Source organism: Capricornis sumatraensis, chromosome 5 (assembly GCF_032405125.1).
Source record: "Capricornis sumatraensis isolate serow.1 chromosome 5, serow.2, whole genome shotgun sequence".
Classification (NCBI taxonomy): Eukaryota; Metazoa; Chordata; class Mammalia; order Artiodactyla; family Bovidae; genus Capricornis; species Capricornis sumatraensis.
Window position 1 is genome coordinate 86880704 of NC_091073.1, and position 18236 is coordinate 86898939.

An 18236-nucleotide genomic window follows, 5' to 3' on the forward strand; every position below is an offset into this window, starting at 1 on the left:
AATGAGTGGGATATTCTAAAGATTTTATATTTTAGTGAAAGAACATATCTCCCCAGAATGATAGTTTGAGTACATTTTCCTCTTGGAACTTGCACAGATGAACCACTCACAGCTTACTAAGATGAAAACAAGATATTGAAAGTCTGAAAGGTTTTATGTCTATTTAAAAAATGAATTTGTAATGAAATACTTTCTCATATAGAGCCATTGGACCCAGATAGCTTCACTGGTGAATTCTTACAAAATTTAAAAGTAAAAAATAACACCACTTTCTTCTAGAGACTAGAAAAAGAGTGAACACACCCCAAGTGTTGGGAAACAGTTCTGAGTGCCCCTAATAGCTGGTTCCAAGTGTTTGAGAGCTCCTGGAATTCTTATGCTTTGCTGGTGAGAGTGTAAATTGATCAGAACAACTTTGTGAAATTGTTCAGCTGTCTGTTAGATGTCAACAGAGATATAAGCTGCAACTCAACAATCCCATTCTTCATAAATGGATATGTAAGTGGACCAAAAGATTTGGAAAGAGTGTTCATTATAGCATTATTCATTCAGTTCAGTTCAGTTGCTCAGTCGTGTCTGACTTTTTGCGACCCCATGGACTGCAGCACTCCAGCTTCCCTGTCCATCACCAACTCACGGAGTTTACTCAAACTCATATCCATTGAGTCGGTGATGCCATCCAACCATCTCATCCTCTGTTGTCCCCTTCTCCTCCTACCTTCAATCTTTCCGAGCATCAGGGTCTTTTCAGATGAGGCAGTTCTTCGCATTAGGTGGCCAAAGTATTGGAGTTTCAGCTTCAGCATCAGTCCTTCCAGTGAATATTCAGGACTGCTTTCCTTTCGGATGGACTGGTTGGATCTCCTTGCAGTCCAAGGGACTCTCAAGAGTCTTCTCTAACACCACAATTCAAAAGCATCAATTCCTTGGCACTCAGCTTTTTTAATAGTCCAACTCTCACATCCCTAACATGACTACTGGAAAAACCATAGCCTTGACTAGGTGGACCTTTGTTGGCAAAGTAATGTCTCTGCTTTTTAATATGCTGTCTGGGTTGGTCATAACTGTCCTTCCAAGGAGTAAGCGTCTCTTAATTTCCTGGCTGCAGTACCATCTGCAGTGATTTTTGGAGCCCCCAAAATAAAGTCTGACACTGTTTCCCCATCTACTTGCCATGAAGTGATGGGACCAGATGCCATGCTCTTTGTTTTCTGAATGTTGAGCTTTAAGCCAACTTTTTCACTCTTCTCTTTCACTTTCATCAAGAGACTCTGTAGTTCTTTTTCACTTTCTGCCTTAAGGGTGGTGTCATCTGTATATCTGAGGTTATTGATATTTCTCCTGGCAGTCTTGATTCCAGCTTGTGCTTCCTCCAGCCCTGCATTTCTCATGATGTACTCTGCATCTAAATTAAATAAGCAGGGTGACAGTATATGCCTTGACGGAATCCTTTTCCTATTTGGAACCAGTCTGTTGTTCCATGCCCAGTTCTAACTGTTGCTTCCTGACCTGCATACAGATTTCTCAAGAGGCAGGTCAGGTGGTCTTGTATTCCTATGTCTTTCAGTATTTTCCACAGTTTATTGTGATCCACACAGTCAAAGGCTTTGGCATAGTCAATAAAGCAGAAATAGATGTTTTTCTGGAACTCTCTTGATTTTTTCGATGGCAGTTAGATCTCTGGTTCCTCTGCCTTTTCTAAATCCAGCTTGAACATCTGGAAGTTCATGGTTCACGTATTGTTGAAGCCTGGCTTGGAGAATTTGAGCATTACTTTACTAGTGTGTGAGATGAGTGCAGTTGTGCAGTAGTTTGAGCATTCTTTGGCACTGCCTTTCTTTGACGTTATTCATAATAGCCTGTATTTGGAAATAAGTAATCAATGGAAGATAGATATGCAAATGGCAATGTACTCATACATTGAAATATTATACAGCAGTAACAAAGAACCAGCTCCTGCCATGTGTACATAGCAGTGTGGATAAATATCGGAAGGAAAATATCCAGTTAAAGAAGCCAGTGAAATAGTTTATGATTCTATTTATATAAAATTCTGACATCAGCACAGCTTACCAAACGTGATAGATTTTGGAGGAGCAGTTAGTTTGTGAGGGTATAAAATGAATGGGAAGGAACACAGGGGAGCTTCTTGGGTTTTGCCTCTTGACATGGGTGGTGGCTGCAGGGGTATGTTCATATCATAAACTTTTGTCAAGCTCTGAATCTGTGATCTGTACCCTTTATGTTAATGTGTTAGTTGCTCAGTTGTATTCTGACTCTTTGCAACCCCATGGACTGTCGCCCGCCAGATTCCTCTATCTATGGGATTTCTCAGGCAAGGATACTGGAGGGGGTTGCCATTTCCTTCTCTAGGGGATCTTCATGTCCAAGGGATAGAACCTGGATCTCCTGGATCACAGGCAGGTTCTTTACCATTCTTTACCACCAGGGAAGACCTTTATGTACAGTATACAATTGAATATTAAAGTCAACTGTTCAGAGGAAAGATTAAGATGAAACAACTTTAAGGGAGACACTGATAAATAGAAAATTAAATCTTACATGCATACACTCTCAATAGATTCAAGATAAGATGGTAAAAGAAGTACAGTTCTAATGTCTTGCGACTTTGATCTGCTCGGTTGATTTATATATCCATGACTCAAAGAAGAAGCTCCTTTTTCCTTCAAGGAAAGGAACAAATAATTCCTTTAGAAGTAGCCTATGGAAAATTCATTAAAAAATATTAATAACCTATTCATCTCTATTTCATTTTTTAAAGTTGACATCTATTTAATAAATTTGTGATGGGCAAAGGGAACTCTGTCCATGAGATGCTGGTAAAAAAACTTAATTGCAGTGGTATAGCCTCACCCTGATGGAATTGTTTTCATTGGATATTTAATAGAGATTACAAAGACCTTAGATTACTAAGTACTTGACTTTTTTGTTGATAGTATGTGTTGTCACTGACTCAGCTGCTTTCTTTGTTACCGTCATGGTGAACTGACAGGATCCACTTACTTTTTAGGTGCAGGTGTTTGGACTGTATTCTGGAGAAGAATTTCATGAGACTTTTGACTGTCCCATTAAAGTAAGTATTCAGAGGATAAGTAAGTAATTTTTCAGAGGATTTTTCTCAACAAAGGCAGTAAGCAAACTAATACTTTGAACACTACCAATCTTGCATTAATTTTGTCAGTAAGCATCCATCAGTCAATGTACTGGATACTATTTGATGCCTTGGAGGTGCACAGAATGTATGTTATGTGACTGTGACCTCAGTGTATCCTCCAACTCTTGTTGTAGTGGGTGAGATGATAAACACATACTGTGTGATTAAAGACTCAGATCACACAATCTGTGATTAAAGACTCAGAAGGAGGTAAAAACAGTGTTGAGTATAAAACTGAGAAGGGTTACTTCTAGCTCTTCTTGTTAGTGATGGCTCCCATAGATGGATTGATGTTTGACTGGGCTTTAATAAATGGACAGGACAGAGGGAGAAAGCTGACTGCTCTTGCAGAAGAACAGTATAATATAAATGAAGAGGCTAGAAAGTTCAAACTGTGTTCAGGAAGTGGCAAATAGTCGAGTATAGATGGTGCATAAAATACTGACTTGGCAGGAGAGCTGCATGGGCAGATTGAGGTGGCTTTATATTTAGGCTAAGGAATTTGTCTGGTAGATAAGAAGAAATTATGGAATGCCGAAGAGCAAAGAAGTGGCATAAAACTGAGCTAAGCCGAAAGCAAAGTAATACAGCAACTATATTCAGTATAGATGAGAAAGCTGACAGACATGAGGGAGAAGACCAGTTTTAGGTAACAGTTACTGTAGTTACAGTGGCTATTAGAGTTGTCAAGGAAGAGGTGGTTTAGTTTTCTCACGTGTTTATTCAAACATGTATTGATCAACAGGTAAAAGAGAGATGGGATCTGATAGAAGTTTTAGAAAGCCAGCCCTGCCAGAATGCAGGGGTATGCAAGCAAGAGAGTGATTGGGGGCAGGAGACGGTTTAGAAGGCTAAGCCATACCCTAGACATGGTGTTACAGGAGCTCAATGAAAGAAAGATAGTATTCAAGATGGAGTAGCAGTAATGAATTGGAAAAGCCTGGAGGAGGTAGGTTTAATAAGCTTTGGTGATGACTGCAGGTAATAAAAGACGGAAGAGCTGAGGGTAAATCGAGGTTCTTGCTTTGGTAATGGTGTGTGGGAAGGCTGTCAGCTGAAATAAGAGACGGTTTGAGGCAGGATGTGGCTAGTTTGGTCTGGAGTCTAGATAACGGTAGAGATATACCATCCAGTGGAAATGTTAGGGAGGTTTTGGAAATAAGAATGTAGAGCTCAGCATGGAGATTGGCCCTAAAAATCACAAACTGGGTAGGTAGCCAGCTGTACTTACAGCTGAGTAAGATGAAACCATTTTGAAAGTTATCATCCAGTTAAAGAAGAAAAAGACTGAGGGTCAAATTCTGGAGCAGTAACTTATTTTGTTTTTAAAATTTTTTATTATTTATTTTAGTATCACTGTGTTGGTTTATCTTATTTATATATTTCTTTGGCCCCACAGCATGGGGGATCTTAGTTCCTCAACCAGGGATCAAACCCATGCCTCCTGCATTGGAAGCATGGAGACTTAACCACTGGATCTACAGGGAAGTCCCCTGTCATGCTAATTTAAAGATTCAGGCAGTGGGAAGAAAAAATACCAATGAGGGATCTTAGAAGAATTAGGAGGATTGGAGAAGCCAAAAGAGAGAGGGTTTCCAGAAGGAAGGAGCCAGCAGCACAGAAAAGGCAGTGTGGAGCTACCAGGAGGTAGGGACAGAAGCAGGGCACTTTATTTGATAATTATGAGCTCCTGGCGACCTTAATGAGGAGGGTCTAGGAGGAGGAGGCTCACTATGTATGGAGTAAATTGGAGATAAAGAAGGAGAAACAAGCAAGGTAGACTCTTCTTTCAAGAAACTTTGTGATGTAGAAGGGAGTTCATTTGGTAGATGAAGAAAGAACCAAAGTCCAGAAGGATTTCTGCTGGTCATGTTTTGGTTGTTGGTATTAAAAAAAAAAAAAAAAAAAATCACAGGGGGAAAGATCCAAAATAAGCAAAAGGGAATACTTAGTGGGGTGGCTCTAAGGGATGGGATCCATCATGTAGGGATGAAGGAGGGAAGACTTGGATGTGAGTCCTACAGCCTCTGCTGGTGAGACCAAGCCAGGTGTCACTGAGTTGGGCAGTGAAGGCTCTGCAGTCAGGGGCATTGACGTGATGGCCTTGGTTTCTTCTTGGTGGGGAAGAATGAAGGGTTAGCTTACGTGGTTAAGGGCACAGACATGACTGCACTCACAGTTGTGATCTAGGACTGTGCATCACAAGAAAGCTAAGAGGACCCTCAAGAAAGATTTTAAGAACGTGTAATGACAGAATGTGTAAATGATTCCATTGGTATCCAGGATGGATTAGACAAGCGTGGAGGCAAAGAAGGGCTAACTTGGAAGTGAGAAATGAGGAGTCATATACTAATAAATGCCCCCAAAATGACAGGGTAGGAAATGGAATCTATCCCGTTGGCAGATGGAGATGTATTCATTCATTAATAAGAATAGAAAATGTCTTTAGTTGAAGGTTTGTGAAAGTATAGCTGTGTCAGTTTTTTTAATGTGTAGAAAGAATTCTGTATGTTGGGCTGGAAGAACAACACAGTGTGTTAGTTGGTGATTACGTGGGTTTGGGGATAATAAAGTGAGGAGGCAGGGTCTTTGCAGGCTGGCAGCCATGTAAGGGAGCCCCAACGATGAGCTTATGCTGAGTGCAGCTATCAGACTCTGAGAAAGCCACTGACAAATGAAATAAATGATGACAAGGGATGGGGCAGCCTTGGGAGAAACCTTCATGAGGGGTTGTAGGAGATTGTGGAGGGCAGGTGATAACCAGGGGCCCAGGAACTGACGGTGGAGGTAAAAGGGAGCTCAGCTCAGTTCTGCAGCGCCGTTGTCTTTCCCACTGATGGAGTCCTACTCCAGACCGTGAGGCTGCACTGTAGACCTTGTTCCACTTGGGAGGCATCCTTACAAGGAAATAATCTAGATTTCTTCTATGAAATGTCTTCAGTTACAAACGTTTGTGACATCTCACTGCCTTAATTACCTTCATTGGCTGCCTGTAAAGAGGAGAGCCCACTCAGAGGGTCCCACTCAGCCAGAAACTACAGCTGTTCGCTCTCATCTTTTAGCTTTGACCTGACTTCATAGAAGAGACCTCTCACACCAGAGCAAAACTTGCTTTCCCTTGGTGCAGAGTATCCCCTGAATAGATTACTTCCTACCTAGATACCAGGTTGATTTTTCGATCATGTTGCCTGTCATGTACAAGGGGCTTTCCTTCTGCTCTGCAGCTGTGACTCCTAACCAGTGACGTGTTGGCTCCCTCTTCCTTGCAGATCATTGCTGTGCACCCGCATTTTGTGAGATCCAGCTGCAAGCAGTTTGTGACGGGAGGGAAGAAGGTAAATGCTGCATGTTGATGTCACAGGCAGTCTTTGAGGGGTTCTGTTTGCTCTTTAATTTATCTTTAATATTTTTAATGTCTGATTCTTCATTCGGAGAAAATTTGAGAAAGCACAGTGTAGTGAAATAGCAAGACCATTACCTCTTCGGGGAGGTGTGGCCTCAGTGCTTGTCAGTGACATCCCTTTGGAATAGGTGCGGGCAAAAACAGATGTTACTCAAACTGGTTGCTAGCCTGTTGAAGTATAGCAGCCCCTTCCACACACAAAAAAAGAGGTAGCATTTAAAAAGTAAGAGCAAGTAAACTAGTGATTTTTTTCCACTTGTCGATAATCTCTTGGAAGTCTTGAGAAAGTTTTAGAACAATCATGGCTCTTTTTTAAATTTTATATTTTAATTTATTTTTGTTGGAATATAACGTGTTAGTTTCTGCTGTACAAGGAAGTGAATCAGCTATTTTGTTGTTTAGTCACTAAGGCATGTCCGACTCTTTTGCAACTGCTTGGACTTTGTGTTTACATATATCCCCTCTCAAGCCTCCCTCTCCCCGACCTGCATCCCACCCCTCTAAGTCAACACAGAGCGCTGAGCTGAGCTTGCCATGGCTCTTTTTCAGTGACTTGTTCCTAGCATATTTTACTATCTTTGTGCTATTTAAAACGTGAGAAAGTAAAAGAATTGTTTTATACATTAACATGTTTGTGAATATAGCAGATTCTAAAATGAAGGAATCTTTCTGCTTATAGAATAAGTTAAATTTTTTTTTCTATTTGTATTCACCAGTGATTTTTTTATAATAAAATGTTCCCACTGTCCTCGAACTCTGAATGTTGTTTCCTATCCAGTTTAGGGCTCAGTGGAGAGCAGGCTGTATGTGTTTATTTCTATAGCAAGGTATAGCTACGGAATAGATACTTCGAGGCTTAGCTACCAAATGGTTTTGAATGTTTTGTGGTAGTTATCTGTCCTTTTCACTTGGACTGTTGCTTCATAGAATGATATGACTGCATACTAGTTGTTGGCATTTTTCAAGCACTGGTTTTAGCTCCACATAATGTTTAAGTAGCAGGTCCTTTAGATTCCAACTGCATCTCAAGGCACAAAGCCAAGATTGCACCAGCTCTTATTTCTGTTTGAGAACAAGCTCGTTTCATCCCCTCTCCAGGACTTATTGTTATCCTTAGGCTCTAGCAGCACTAACCTCACACAGAAATGTCTGTGGGATTGTGCTCAGTTGCTCTGTCATGTCTGACACTTTGTGAACCCATGCATTGTAGTCCACCAGGCTCCTCTGTCCATGGAATTTTCCAGGCAAGAACACTGGAGCAGGTTGTGATTTCCAACTCTGGGGAATCTTCTCAACCCAGGGATCCAATCCATGTCTCTTGTGTCTCCTGAATTGGTAAGTGGATTCTTTACCACTGTGCCACCTGGGAAACATGTATGGAATTAATCAGTAGGAATTACAGATTGAAGCTAACATTTTCTATTTTAGATCTGCAGCTGACTTACTGCTAGGAAAAAGTAGCTACCTTACTTGTCTTTGTTGATTTCAGGAAAGAGTAGCTTCAGAATTATTCTTGATAAAGTATTGATATTTCTTTAGTAAACACTTTTCTAGTCAGAACATTTTATGTGATACAGAGCATGAATTCACATAGCTATAACTTAAACCCATGCATTTTTATTTAAAACTCATTAGGGATGAAAAATGCCAAGTCACTAGGTTTTTTGTTTGTTTTGTAAGTGGCCTAAACCAACACACTTTCATTATCTCACAGGTCAGAAATCTAAGAATGGCTTTCCTGTACAGTCTGTTTTAGGGCCTGTCATGAGATTTCAGTTCACACTCATCTGAAGGCTTGACTGGGGTTGGAGATTCTGCTTCTAAACTGTCTGCTGCCTTCTTAATAGCAATCCCTCATAAAATGTTAAGAACTTAAAATATTGATAAATCATTTTGGTTTAAGTCTTTTCCAAGTGAGGATGCAGTTTTGAGTTCTAGCTTTCCAATTCCAGAAGTTAGAGACCTTAGAGTTGTCCCATATTTTTTCAAGGTATTGATATGAAAGAACATATTAGGGTTAGTATGAATGATGTCCATATAGACTCAAACTTTGATGGTGGGAGTTTCTGTATAGACTTGTGTTCTTAATAGTCACCTTGTTGGTACGGTTTAATAATTGTTTTTATATCGTGAAGGGTACCTATTGTCTGATCTAATTTGCCAGAGTAGTTTTTGCTACATGAATGTCTCATCAACTTGCAAGAAGCCTAAGTTAACTGTGTCAATAACGTGTTCATCTTCTATGTAGCATTTGACATAGCTTACAGTCTGTAGAAGGGACCAAGTGAATGTAACTCTTTGGGCCGAAACTTCTAGAGTAGTTGTAACTCTTTGGGCCAAAACTTGTTGAGCAATTATATGGATAACGAAGTAGTCCAGGATCCAAGTGCAGGCAAGGTCACATGGGAAAAAGTTGGAATTGATACCAAGATTACACTGTGATAAGTACTAAAATAGGTAAAATTTACTGAATGCTGAACAGGCAAGAGCATCAAAGATATGGTTCATTTCTTTGGTTATCACTCTCTGCTTGACAGGTTTTTCTGTGTTCAGTGTTCTAAGAGGGAGCATTCTCTTTTCTCCTATTTTCCTGTTCATGTCTCCAAAAATGCATGTATAGACATTTCTTCCCAAGCACAAAATATGCTTAATTATGTACATATAAAATAAAAACAGTTCAAGTTATCTGGTGAAAAACTTGATATTATTGAGTTAGAATTTCTGGCTTAAAATCAGTTCAGTTCAGTCGCTTAGTCGTGTCTGATGCTTTGTGACCCCATGAATTGCAGCCCGCCAGGCCTCCCTGTCCATCACCAGCTCCCGGAGTTCACTCAGACTCATGTCCATCGAGTCAGTGATGCCATCCAGCCATCTCATCCTCGGTCGTCCCCTTCTCCTGCCCCCAATCCCTCCCAGCATCAGAGTCTTTTCCAATGAGTCAGCTCTTCGCATGAGGTGGCCAAAGTACTGGAGTTTCAGCTTTAGCATCATTTCTTCCAAAGAAATCCCAGGGCTGATCTCCTTTAGAATGGACTGGCTGGATGTCCTTGCAGTCCAAGGGACTCTCAAGAGTCTTCTCCAACACCACAGTTCAAAAGCATCAATTCTTCAGTGCTCAGCTTTCTTCACAGTCCAACTCTCATATCCATGCATGACCACTGGAAAAACCATAGTAATGTCTCTGCTTTTGAATATGCTATCTAGGTTGGTCATAACTTTTCTTCCAAGGAGTAAACATCTTTTAATTTCATGGCTGTAGTCACCATCTGCAGTGATTTTGGAGCTCAAAAAATAAAGTCTGACACTGTTTCCGCTGTTTCCCTATTTATTTCCCATGAAGTGATGGGACCAGATGCCATGATCTTCGTTTTCTGAATGTTGAGCTTTAAGCCAACTTTCTCACTCTCCACTTTCACTTTCATCAAGAGGCTTTTTAGTTTGTCTTCATTTTCTGCCATAAGGGTGGTGTCATCTGCATATCTGAGGTTATTGATATTTCTCCCGGCAATCTTGATTCCAGCTTGTGATTCTTCCAGCCCAGCGTTTCTCATGATGTACTCTGCATAGAAGTTAAATAAACAGGGTGACAGTATACAGCCCTGGCATACTCCTTTTCCTATTTGAAACCAGTCTGTTGCTTCATTTTTTAAAAAATATATTCTGGATTCACGTCTCTTGCCAGTATGTGATTTGCAAATATTTGCAAATATTTTCTCTCAGCCTTTGAGCTGTCTTTTCACTTTTTTTGCTGGTGTCATTTGAGGTACAAAAGTTTTTAATCTTGCTGAAGTACCATTTATCTGTTTTTGTGTGGAATTTTTGTTTTGTGTGTGTGTGTGTGTGTGTGATGCTTGTACTTTTGGTATTGCATCTATGAAATCATTGCCAAATCTAAGGTCATTAAGATTTATGCTTGTGTGTTATTCAAAGAGTTTTATAGTATTAACTTTTAAATTTAGCTCTAGAGTCTACCTTGAATTAATTTTTGTGTATGGTGTAAGGTAGGGGTCTGAATTCATTCTTTTGCACATGGATATCCAGTTGTCCCAGCCCTCTTTGTTGCAAAGACTGTTCCTTTGCCATTGTCTTGGGCCCTCTGTCAAAAATCAGTTAGCCATAAATGTTGGTTTATTTGTGGACTTTCAATTCTGTTGATTTCTGTATCTGTCCTTGTCCCAGTACCCTTTTTAGTTTTTAGAACCATTGATTACTTACAAGATGACAAACAAATTAACTCCTTGTAAAACATTTTGATTTTGACTTCTTTACCTTTAAAAGCCATTTTTATACCATCATTCAAAATTCTGCAAATAACAAATGCTGGAGAGGCTGTGGGAAAAAGTTGAACCCTCCTACACTAATGGTGGCAATGTAAATTGGTGCAGCCACTATGGAGAATAGTATGTCTGTTCCTTAAAAAACAAAATAGAGTTACCATATGATCCAAAGATCCTACTCCTGGGCATATATCTGGGGAGAACTATAATTTGAAAAGATACATTTACCCCAGTGTTCATTGCAGCACTATTTATTCTACAGTAGCCAAGATATGGAAGCAATCTAAATGTCCATAAACAGGTGAATGGATAAAGAAGATGTGATGTATACACACACTGGAATATTATTCAGCCATAAAAATAATGAAATAATGCATCTGTAGCAGCAAGGATTGACCAGAGATTATCATACTAAGTGAAGTAAGACAGACAAATAGAGTATTGCTTATATGTGGAATCTAAGAATATAATATAAATTAACTTATTTACAAAACATAAATAGACCCACATTCGTAGAAAACAAACTTATGATTACCAAAGGGGGAAAGGAGGGATAGGTTAGGAGTTTGAGATTAACAGATACACACTACTATATATAAAATAAACAACAAGGACCTGCCATATAGCACAGGGAATTCTACTCAACATTTTGTAATAACCTGCAAGGGAAAAGAATATGAAAAAGAATAGCTAAATTTATATGTATAACTGAATCAGTTTGCTGTACATCTACTTCAATAAAAAATAATGAAAATAGAATTAAAGGGCATTACAATTTTTCCTATTTATGTTAGAGGTTTCAGAAACATTAGTATGTAAATATGCACTCTATTTGAGCTTCCCAAGTGGTGCTGTTGGTAAAGAACCTCCCTGCCAATGCAGGAGATGTAAGAGAACAAGGTTCAAACCCTGGGTTGAGAAGATCTCCTGGAGAAGGGAACGGCAACCCATTCTAGTATTCTTACCTGGAGAATTGCATGGACAGAGGAGCCTGGAGGGCTACAGTTCATAGGGTCCCAAAGAGTCAGACATGACTGAAGGAACTTTGCACACACGTAAAGTTTCCTCTATTCAGGAACTTGTAACATACAAGCTGTTGACTAATTCTCTGAATTCATTGAAGTTTATTGTGTGAATATGTATTTAGTGAGTAGTAAAAACTAGTGTTTATTTAGTAAGTTAGAGTGATTTCTTTGTATAGAGTTAAATAACTTGAGATTGCCAAAACATACAGAAGCTTGGTGTGCTTTGCAGAAATCTCTGGAAAGATTTCTTCCTTCTGTATGTGTATGGTGTGCACTTTTGAAGATCACCTGCACTACGTGGTTTTGGAATTAATGTGTTTTGTCTGTTTTAAAATAGATAATGTTTAGTTGTGATTATTTCAGGAAATATTTCTAATTTCATTAAGGAATGCACCTTTGATTTTAAAAACTAAGAGAAAGGCTTTTGGAAGGTGATATTAAGAAAGAGATAATATTGTGAAAAAATTTTCTTTTTAAGGTGTTAGCAAATTTTTAGGGGGAGTCGATTTTTTTCTTAGGACTGAGTTATGGCATTTTATACCTTTGTAAATGAGAAAAAAATCAAAATCTTCATTGGCCCAATCACAACTCTGATCATTCCAACTGCAGTTTGCAACCAGTGCCATAAACTAAGCAGAACAAGTTTGAAGAGTCCAACATTTAGCAAATGGTGATAACCTTTCACCAGACCTCCCTGTTCAGAGTAGATGGCAGATCATATGACGGAAAAAGCGCAAAGACAAGTATCATGTAACTCAGAGGTTAATTTGATCTTTAAAAAAAATGAAACAGTGACTAGCCAAATGAAGGTGTAATGTGGAATAAAGGCATTCTTACCCTTAAGAATACTGATCTTCTCTAGACTGACAGCTAAATGCATCTAGGAATTATATGTCAACTTCTGTAAACAATTATGAAAGCTATACAACAACCACAGAAGCAACATAGGAAAGATAGATGTCCTACAGAGAGAGAATCTTGATGTCATTTCATAAGAAAATTTGATGGAGGTTTTTAATTGAAGATTTTAGTTGATTTGATGGGAAAACTTAGTTACTGGGCAAGGGGTAAACTTTTTTTTAAAAAGTAATCAGAATATGCATTTCAGAATAGTTCCACAAACTAGTCATGAAGGGAAAAAAACAAAAAACCTGAAACTGCAGTTTGACACAGTTGTTGATATTTCCTTTTTAAGGTTCTAGCTTCTTAGGTCTTTGGAGATAGCTCCTTATTCACCTGGGACTGGAAAGAGGCGGCAATAGTTCTGTCTGGCATAAACTTTTATTTTAGATTTTCAAGGTAACTTCTTAGTAGTTGAATGCCATAGCTGGATTTATGGACTCCAGTGCTTGACACATGAGCATAAAAAGCTTATTCTAAATTCTGTTTTGTTTCCATGTTGAAAAAAGAAAAGAAAAAGCACATCTCGTAACAGTGCCATTGGAGAGAACTTTCAAACATGTGAATCGATGGATTTTTTTTTTCAAGTGTAAACCTCCTTGTGTAGCAAGAATTCTAATGCATGAGCATAGAAATGAGGTATGTCTTCTAGAAATAAGTCTGCCAGGCAAATCTTGTCTGGTTTGTTTGCTGTTTTGTTAATTGCTCAACTTTCTCTGTCAGCAGGTAACTTGAGCTCCCTATGACCTTTACCTTTGAACTCTGAAATACACTTCATAATAACTGATTCTCCTCCTTTGACAAATTATTCAATTGTCGCACTGCTGTTTGCAGCGGAGTTCATTTATAGAAACGAGGTAGTCAGCTGTTTGGCATTGCAGTGAACTCGAATGAGGGGACCTGGCCGCAGGGATAGCTTGCTTTGTAAGCTGGAAAGTGTCAGTCAGCAAACAAGGCAAGGACCTGCATGCATGAAATGAGAAAAAGCGCTTCACTATTCAGGGCTGAAGGCTCCTGGCAGATTTTACCTGAAGGACAGAGGTAGAAGCATCAGCTAGCTTCTCAGTGTCCAAAATGATCAGCAAACAAAAAATCGCGTGTTGGATTCTTTTTGGAAGACAACACAGTGGAGCAGTTTTTTGTAGTAATGCAAATCTTTTTAACATTTCCCATAGCCCAGTAAACTCCTATGACCATTAAATGTGAAATACAGTGTTAGGTGTTAGTCACTCAGTCATGTCTGACTCTTTACAACCCCTTGGACTATAGCCCACCGGGCTCCTCTGTCCGTGGAATTCTCCAGGCAAGAATACTGGAGTGGGTTGCCATGCCCTTCTCTAAGGGATCTTCCCGACCCAGGGATTGAGCCCAGGTCTCCTGCATTGCAGATGGATTCTTTACCAGCTGAGCCACAAGGGAAGCCCAAGAACACTGAAGTGGGTAGCCTATCCCTTCTCCAGGGGATCTTCCTGAGCCAGGGACTGAACCCAGGTCTCCCACATTGCAGGCAGATTCTTTACCATCTGAGCCACAAGGGAAGAGTCCTTCCTTATATATTTGCTTATCTCCTGGTCAGATGGAAGCTGGGGTTCTTGGGGTCATAAAAGATCTTTTTTAATTTTTAAAAAGTTTATTGAAGTATTGAAGTTGATTTGCAATGTAGTGTTAATTTCTGCTCTACAACAAAGTGATTCTGTTATATGTATTCTTTTTCATTATGGTTTATCAACAGGATATTGAGTATAGTTTCCTGTACTGTACAGTAAGACCTTGTTTATCCTGAAAAAGTCTTTGATGTCAGTTACACCACCCAGGCTGCTGACCAGTGTATCTGGAGAATGATATTTCTGCAGGCATTTAGATGCTTGATCTTAGGCAGTTTTCTACATGCAGACTTTTCTCACACATCACTTTTCAGGCAACCACCAAATTTATGTCCAAGTGGTTGCACATAGAACCATTGTAAATAAACATCTTCATCTCTTCTAGGCATGGTGTTATAAATTGTGGTTCCATTCCTAGAATTCATCTCATGCTGTAAGCATACCAAAATTCATTAAAAACTACCAGCTAATAGGAAGTAAAACACAGTATAACCTTTACAGATATTTCTTAGGTATTTAAAACCCAAGTTGTAAATAGCTATATTGTAAAAGTACATTTTGGTTGGTTTTTCTCTATGTATTGAACTGATTGAAGCTGAAATTTTAAATCCAGGGCTTAAAAATAGAAATCACTTCCAATATCAGTGACAGATGTTTTTCCTTGCTTTCAAAATTAAGTTCATCCATCTCAAACATGAGTTGCTTTTTTGATGTCAGTATGTAGAGCTCCCAACATCCAGGAGATGGATCCATGGCAACCACATTTTCTTCAGTTGTCCTCGTTTCATAGCCATCAAAAGCCTGGTGAGAACAGAAGCGTTTTTTTCTTTAATGAGTTCAGCTAACTTTTCCGTGTGTAATATTTCTGTGTTGTTTGCAGCCCTTCCCTGGATTCTGATGTTAAGCTTACCATCTGTCTTCTCAGAGTAATCAAACCATCCTTTGTTCCTTGCTGAAAATATCTTCGTTTGCATGTTGAGAATGCTGTGGTTGTTCTTTAGTATTTGGAGTAGTTATTGCCTGTGCCAAATTACTGTTGGAGTAATTTTTCAGGCCTTTGTCATTAAGCATTTGGGGATTCCCCCCCCCACCCTGCATTATAAGTTAGATTGTTTCCTTTTAGTTTTCTCATTCATTTTCAGCCAGTATTGCTCTTTGATGTTTGTAACAGTGCAGATTTGAACCCACTCAAAGTCTAATGGTGATGTATGTGGTAGAGAAGAGCTGTGTCAGGGCCCTGCAACCCTAGATCTCCAGGAACACACTTGCAGAGTGTGAGGAAGAGGGTGTGTTAAAAGGAGGGTGTTACAGGATTTGGGCTGTTGATAAGAGGTGGTGTGGGGAGGCTTTAAAGAAGTAGGACTTTGCGCTGGGTCAGGTGCTGTCTGGAAGTAAGAGGTTTTCCATCACTGGATATCTTAATACATCATATCCAGAAGGAGGAAAGATAAAATCAAGGCTAAAGACATTGGTAAAGAAGCAGTCTTTCCTTTTAGCCAGGATAGGGAGATGTTTGGTCATTTATGTGGCTTGGAAACTGTTGATATTTTGTCCCTGTTCAGATGTGATTATGGAGTGGTCCTGTTTTTCCTCCTCATCTTATGGTCACAGGGCCTTGTCTTATGTCAGTGTTCTGTGAAATTGTTTATATTTACCCAGAGAACACCAAGGCCCTGCTCTGAATGGCAGACCAGCTCCTACATGCCAGCTTTTTTCTCTTGTCTTCATTGTGACAAATAAAATGCCCAACATTTGCTAAATGGCTTATTGAGGTTCTTTATGAAAATAATACATACTATTTGATTCCCCTTTCTGGTAGAAATATAAATATATGATGTAGCAATTTCATGGAAAGCTGTATACCAGATTATTAACAATATTAATATTATTAACACGTTATTAACAATATCTGAGCAAGATTATTAGTGTTTTTTCTGGCCTGCATTGGCATTTATTTTCTGCCTTTTTTTTTTTTTGTAGAAAACATGCCTTTTATAATAATAAAAAGCAATAATAAAAGAATGTATAAAGTAATCTCAACTATTTTGGCTCTCTTTTCAACTTAGCATTCTAAATCATATGAAATTCCCTACATTATTGAAGTCTAATCTTAGCTCAGATGGTCTTTAATGATTATGTAATTTTCCATCCTGCAGGTCAATTTAATTTTCTTAATCGGTCTCATATTATTGGACCGTTAAGTTGTATCCCGTTTGGGGTTATCATAAATCATGCTGTATTGAAGTTAGAAATCTTTGGGTATGAACTTTTGTTTGTGCTTCTGAATGTTTTCCCAGCTCTGATTCTTAGGATTAGAATTACTGGGTCAAAGATTCCGAGTATTTTTTAGGCTCTTGATACATATTGCCAAGTAAAGGTACATTCTAGAAAACATACTGATTTATACCAGCTGTGTGTTTTAGAGGAGCTGTTTTACCATATCAGCTTGGCCAATTTGATATACATAGAAAGAGACTCCATTGTTCTATTTTGTAACTTCCTTGAATTATTAGTGATTCTGAGCATTTTTATTTACTAGTCACTTATATCCCTTCCTTTGTGATTTCTCTGGTTGTATTCTTTGCTCGGGGCAGCTTTTAATATTACCACAGAAGCCAGGACAATGACGACTGTCCATTTGATATTTATTGTCAGTTTGAGCGCAAATTATTGCTGCTTACTGAATAGCCTGCAGCCTTTTGTCCAATTTTAGCTAAACCTGGAATAATTATTCTTGTTCTAGGGAGGCATTATATAGGAGTCATAATGAGACTTTGGAGTAGATGCTGAACTGTGTACAAAGAAAATGAGTATATTCTACTCCACAGATGTATCTGCCCCTAAACCGTCTGCCCTGCTGCTTCCTTGAAGGCTCTTAAAAACAAGCCACCATGCCCAGTTAAAGGCAGGTTCATTTGATTTGGTTTCTTCTTTAGGCAGTGTCCCGATCTTTACTTTTTCCCCTTTTGCTTCATTTTCTTTTTTTTTTTCCCATTGAAGTATATAGTTGATTTGTTATTGTTGTTGTTTAGTTGCTAAGTTGTGTCAGCTTTTTTGCCACCCCACTGACTGTAGCCCACCAGGCTCCTCTGTGCATGGGATTTCCAGGCAGTAATACTGGAGTGGGTTGCCATTTCCTTCTCCAGGGGATCTTCCCAGGAGGAGCCACAGGAGCTCAGGTTTGATCCCTGTGTCAGGAAGATCCCCTGGAGGAGGGTATAACAACCCACTCCAGTATTCTTGCCTGGAGGATCTCATGGACAGAGAAGCCTGAGAGGCTACAGTCCATAGGGTCGCAAAGAGTCAGATATGACTGAGCAGCTGAGCACACATAAATTGCATAGTTGATTTACAGTGTTGTGTTAGTTTCAGATGTACAGCACAGTGATTCCATTAAATATCTATGTGTATATATATGTGTGTTTGTGTAGGTGTGTGTATATATATATATATATATATTCCATTTCAAACTCTTTTCCATTATAGATTATTACAAAATATTGAGTATACTTTACTGTGCTATATGGTAGGTCCTTGTTGGTTCCTTTTTGTTTTAATTTGAATTGAGTGAAGTGCTTGTTCACATCCGTAAACCTGTGTGTTCTGGTGACTCTTCCTGATATTCAAGACTTAGCAGTTTTGTATTTCTTTTTCATAACCTCACTGTGCAAAGATCTCCTCCTGAGTCATCTGTGATTGAGATTATGTGTAGTTAAAATTAGAGATATTTGTTCATCACACAGAACGTTCATTCAAGTTGCATCACCCAGTGGATGTTTATTCTACTGGGGAAGGGGTCCAACCTTGAACCCAGTCCCAGGGAATAGATCCTCAGACAGCTGAAAGCTGAAA

General features: G+C 39.1%; 1 protein-coding gene across 2 annotated transcripts in view; it reads left to right on the forward strand.

Moving 5' to 3' along the window:
- Nucleotides 1-18236, forward strand: part of VPS41 (VPS41 subunit of HOPS complex) — a 197803-nt gene that overhangs the window by 101194 nt on the left and 78373 nt on the right. For both annotated transcript variants that reach the window (XM_068972619.1, XM_068972620.1), the window contains 2 exons: nt 3032-3094; nt 6445-6510. In XM_068972619.1, coding sequence (XP_068828720.1) covers nt 3032-3094; nt 6445-6510 — 129 coding nt within the window. The remainder of the gene's footprint in view (nt 1-3031; nt 3095-6444; nt 6511-18236) is intronic.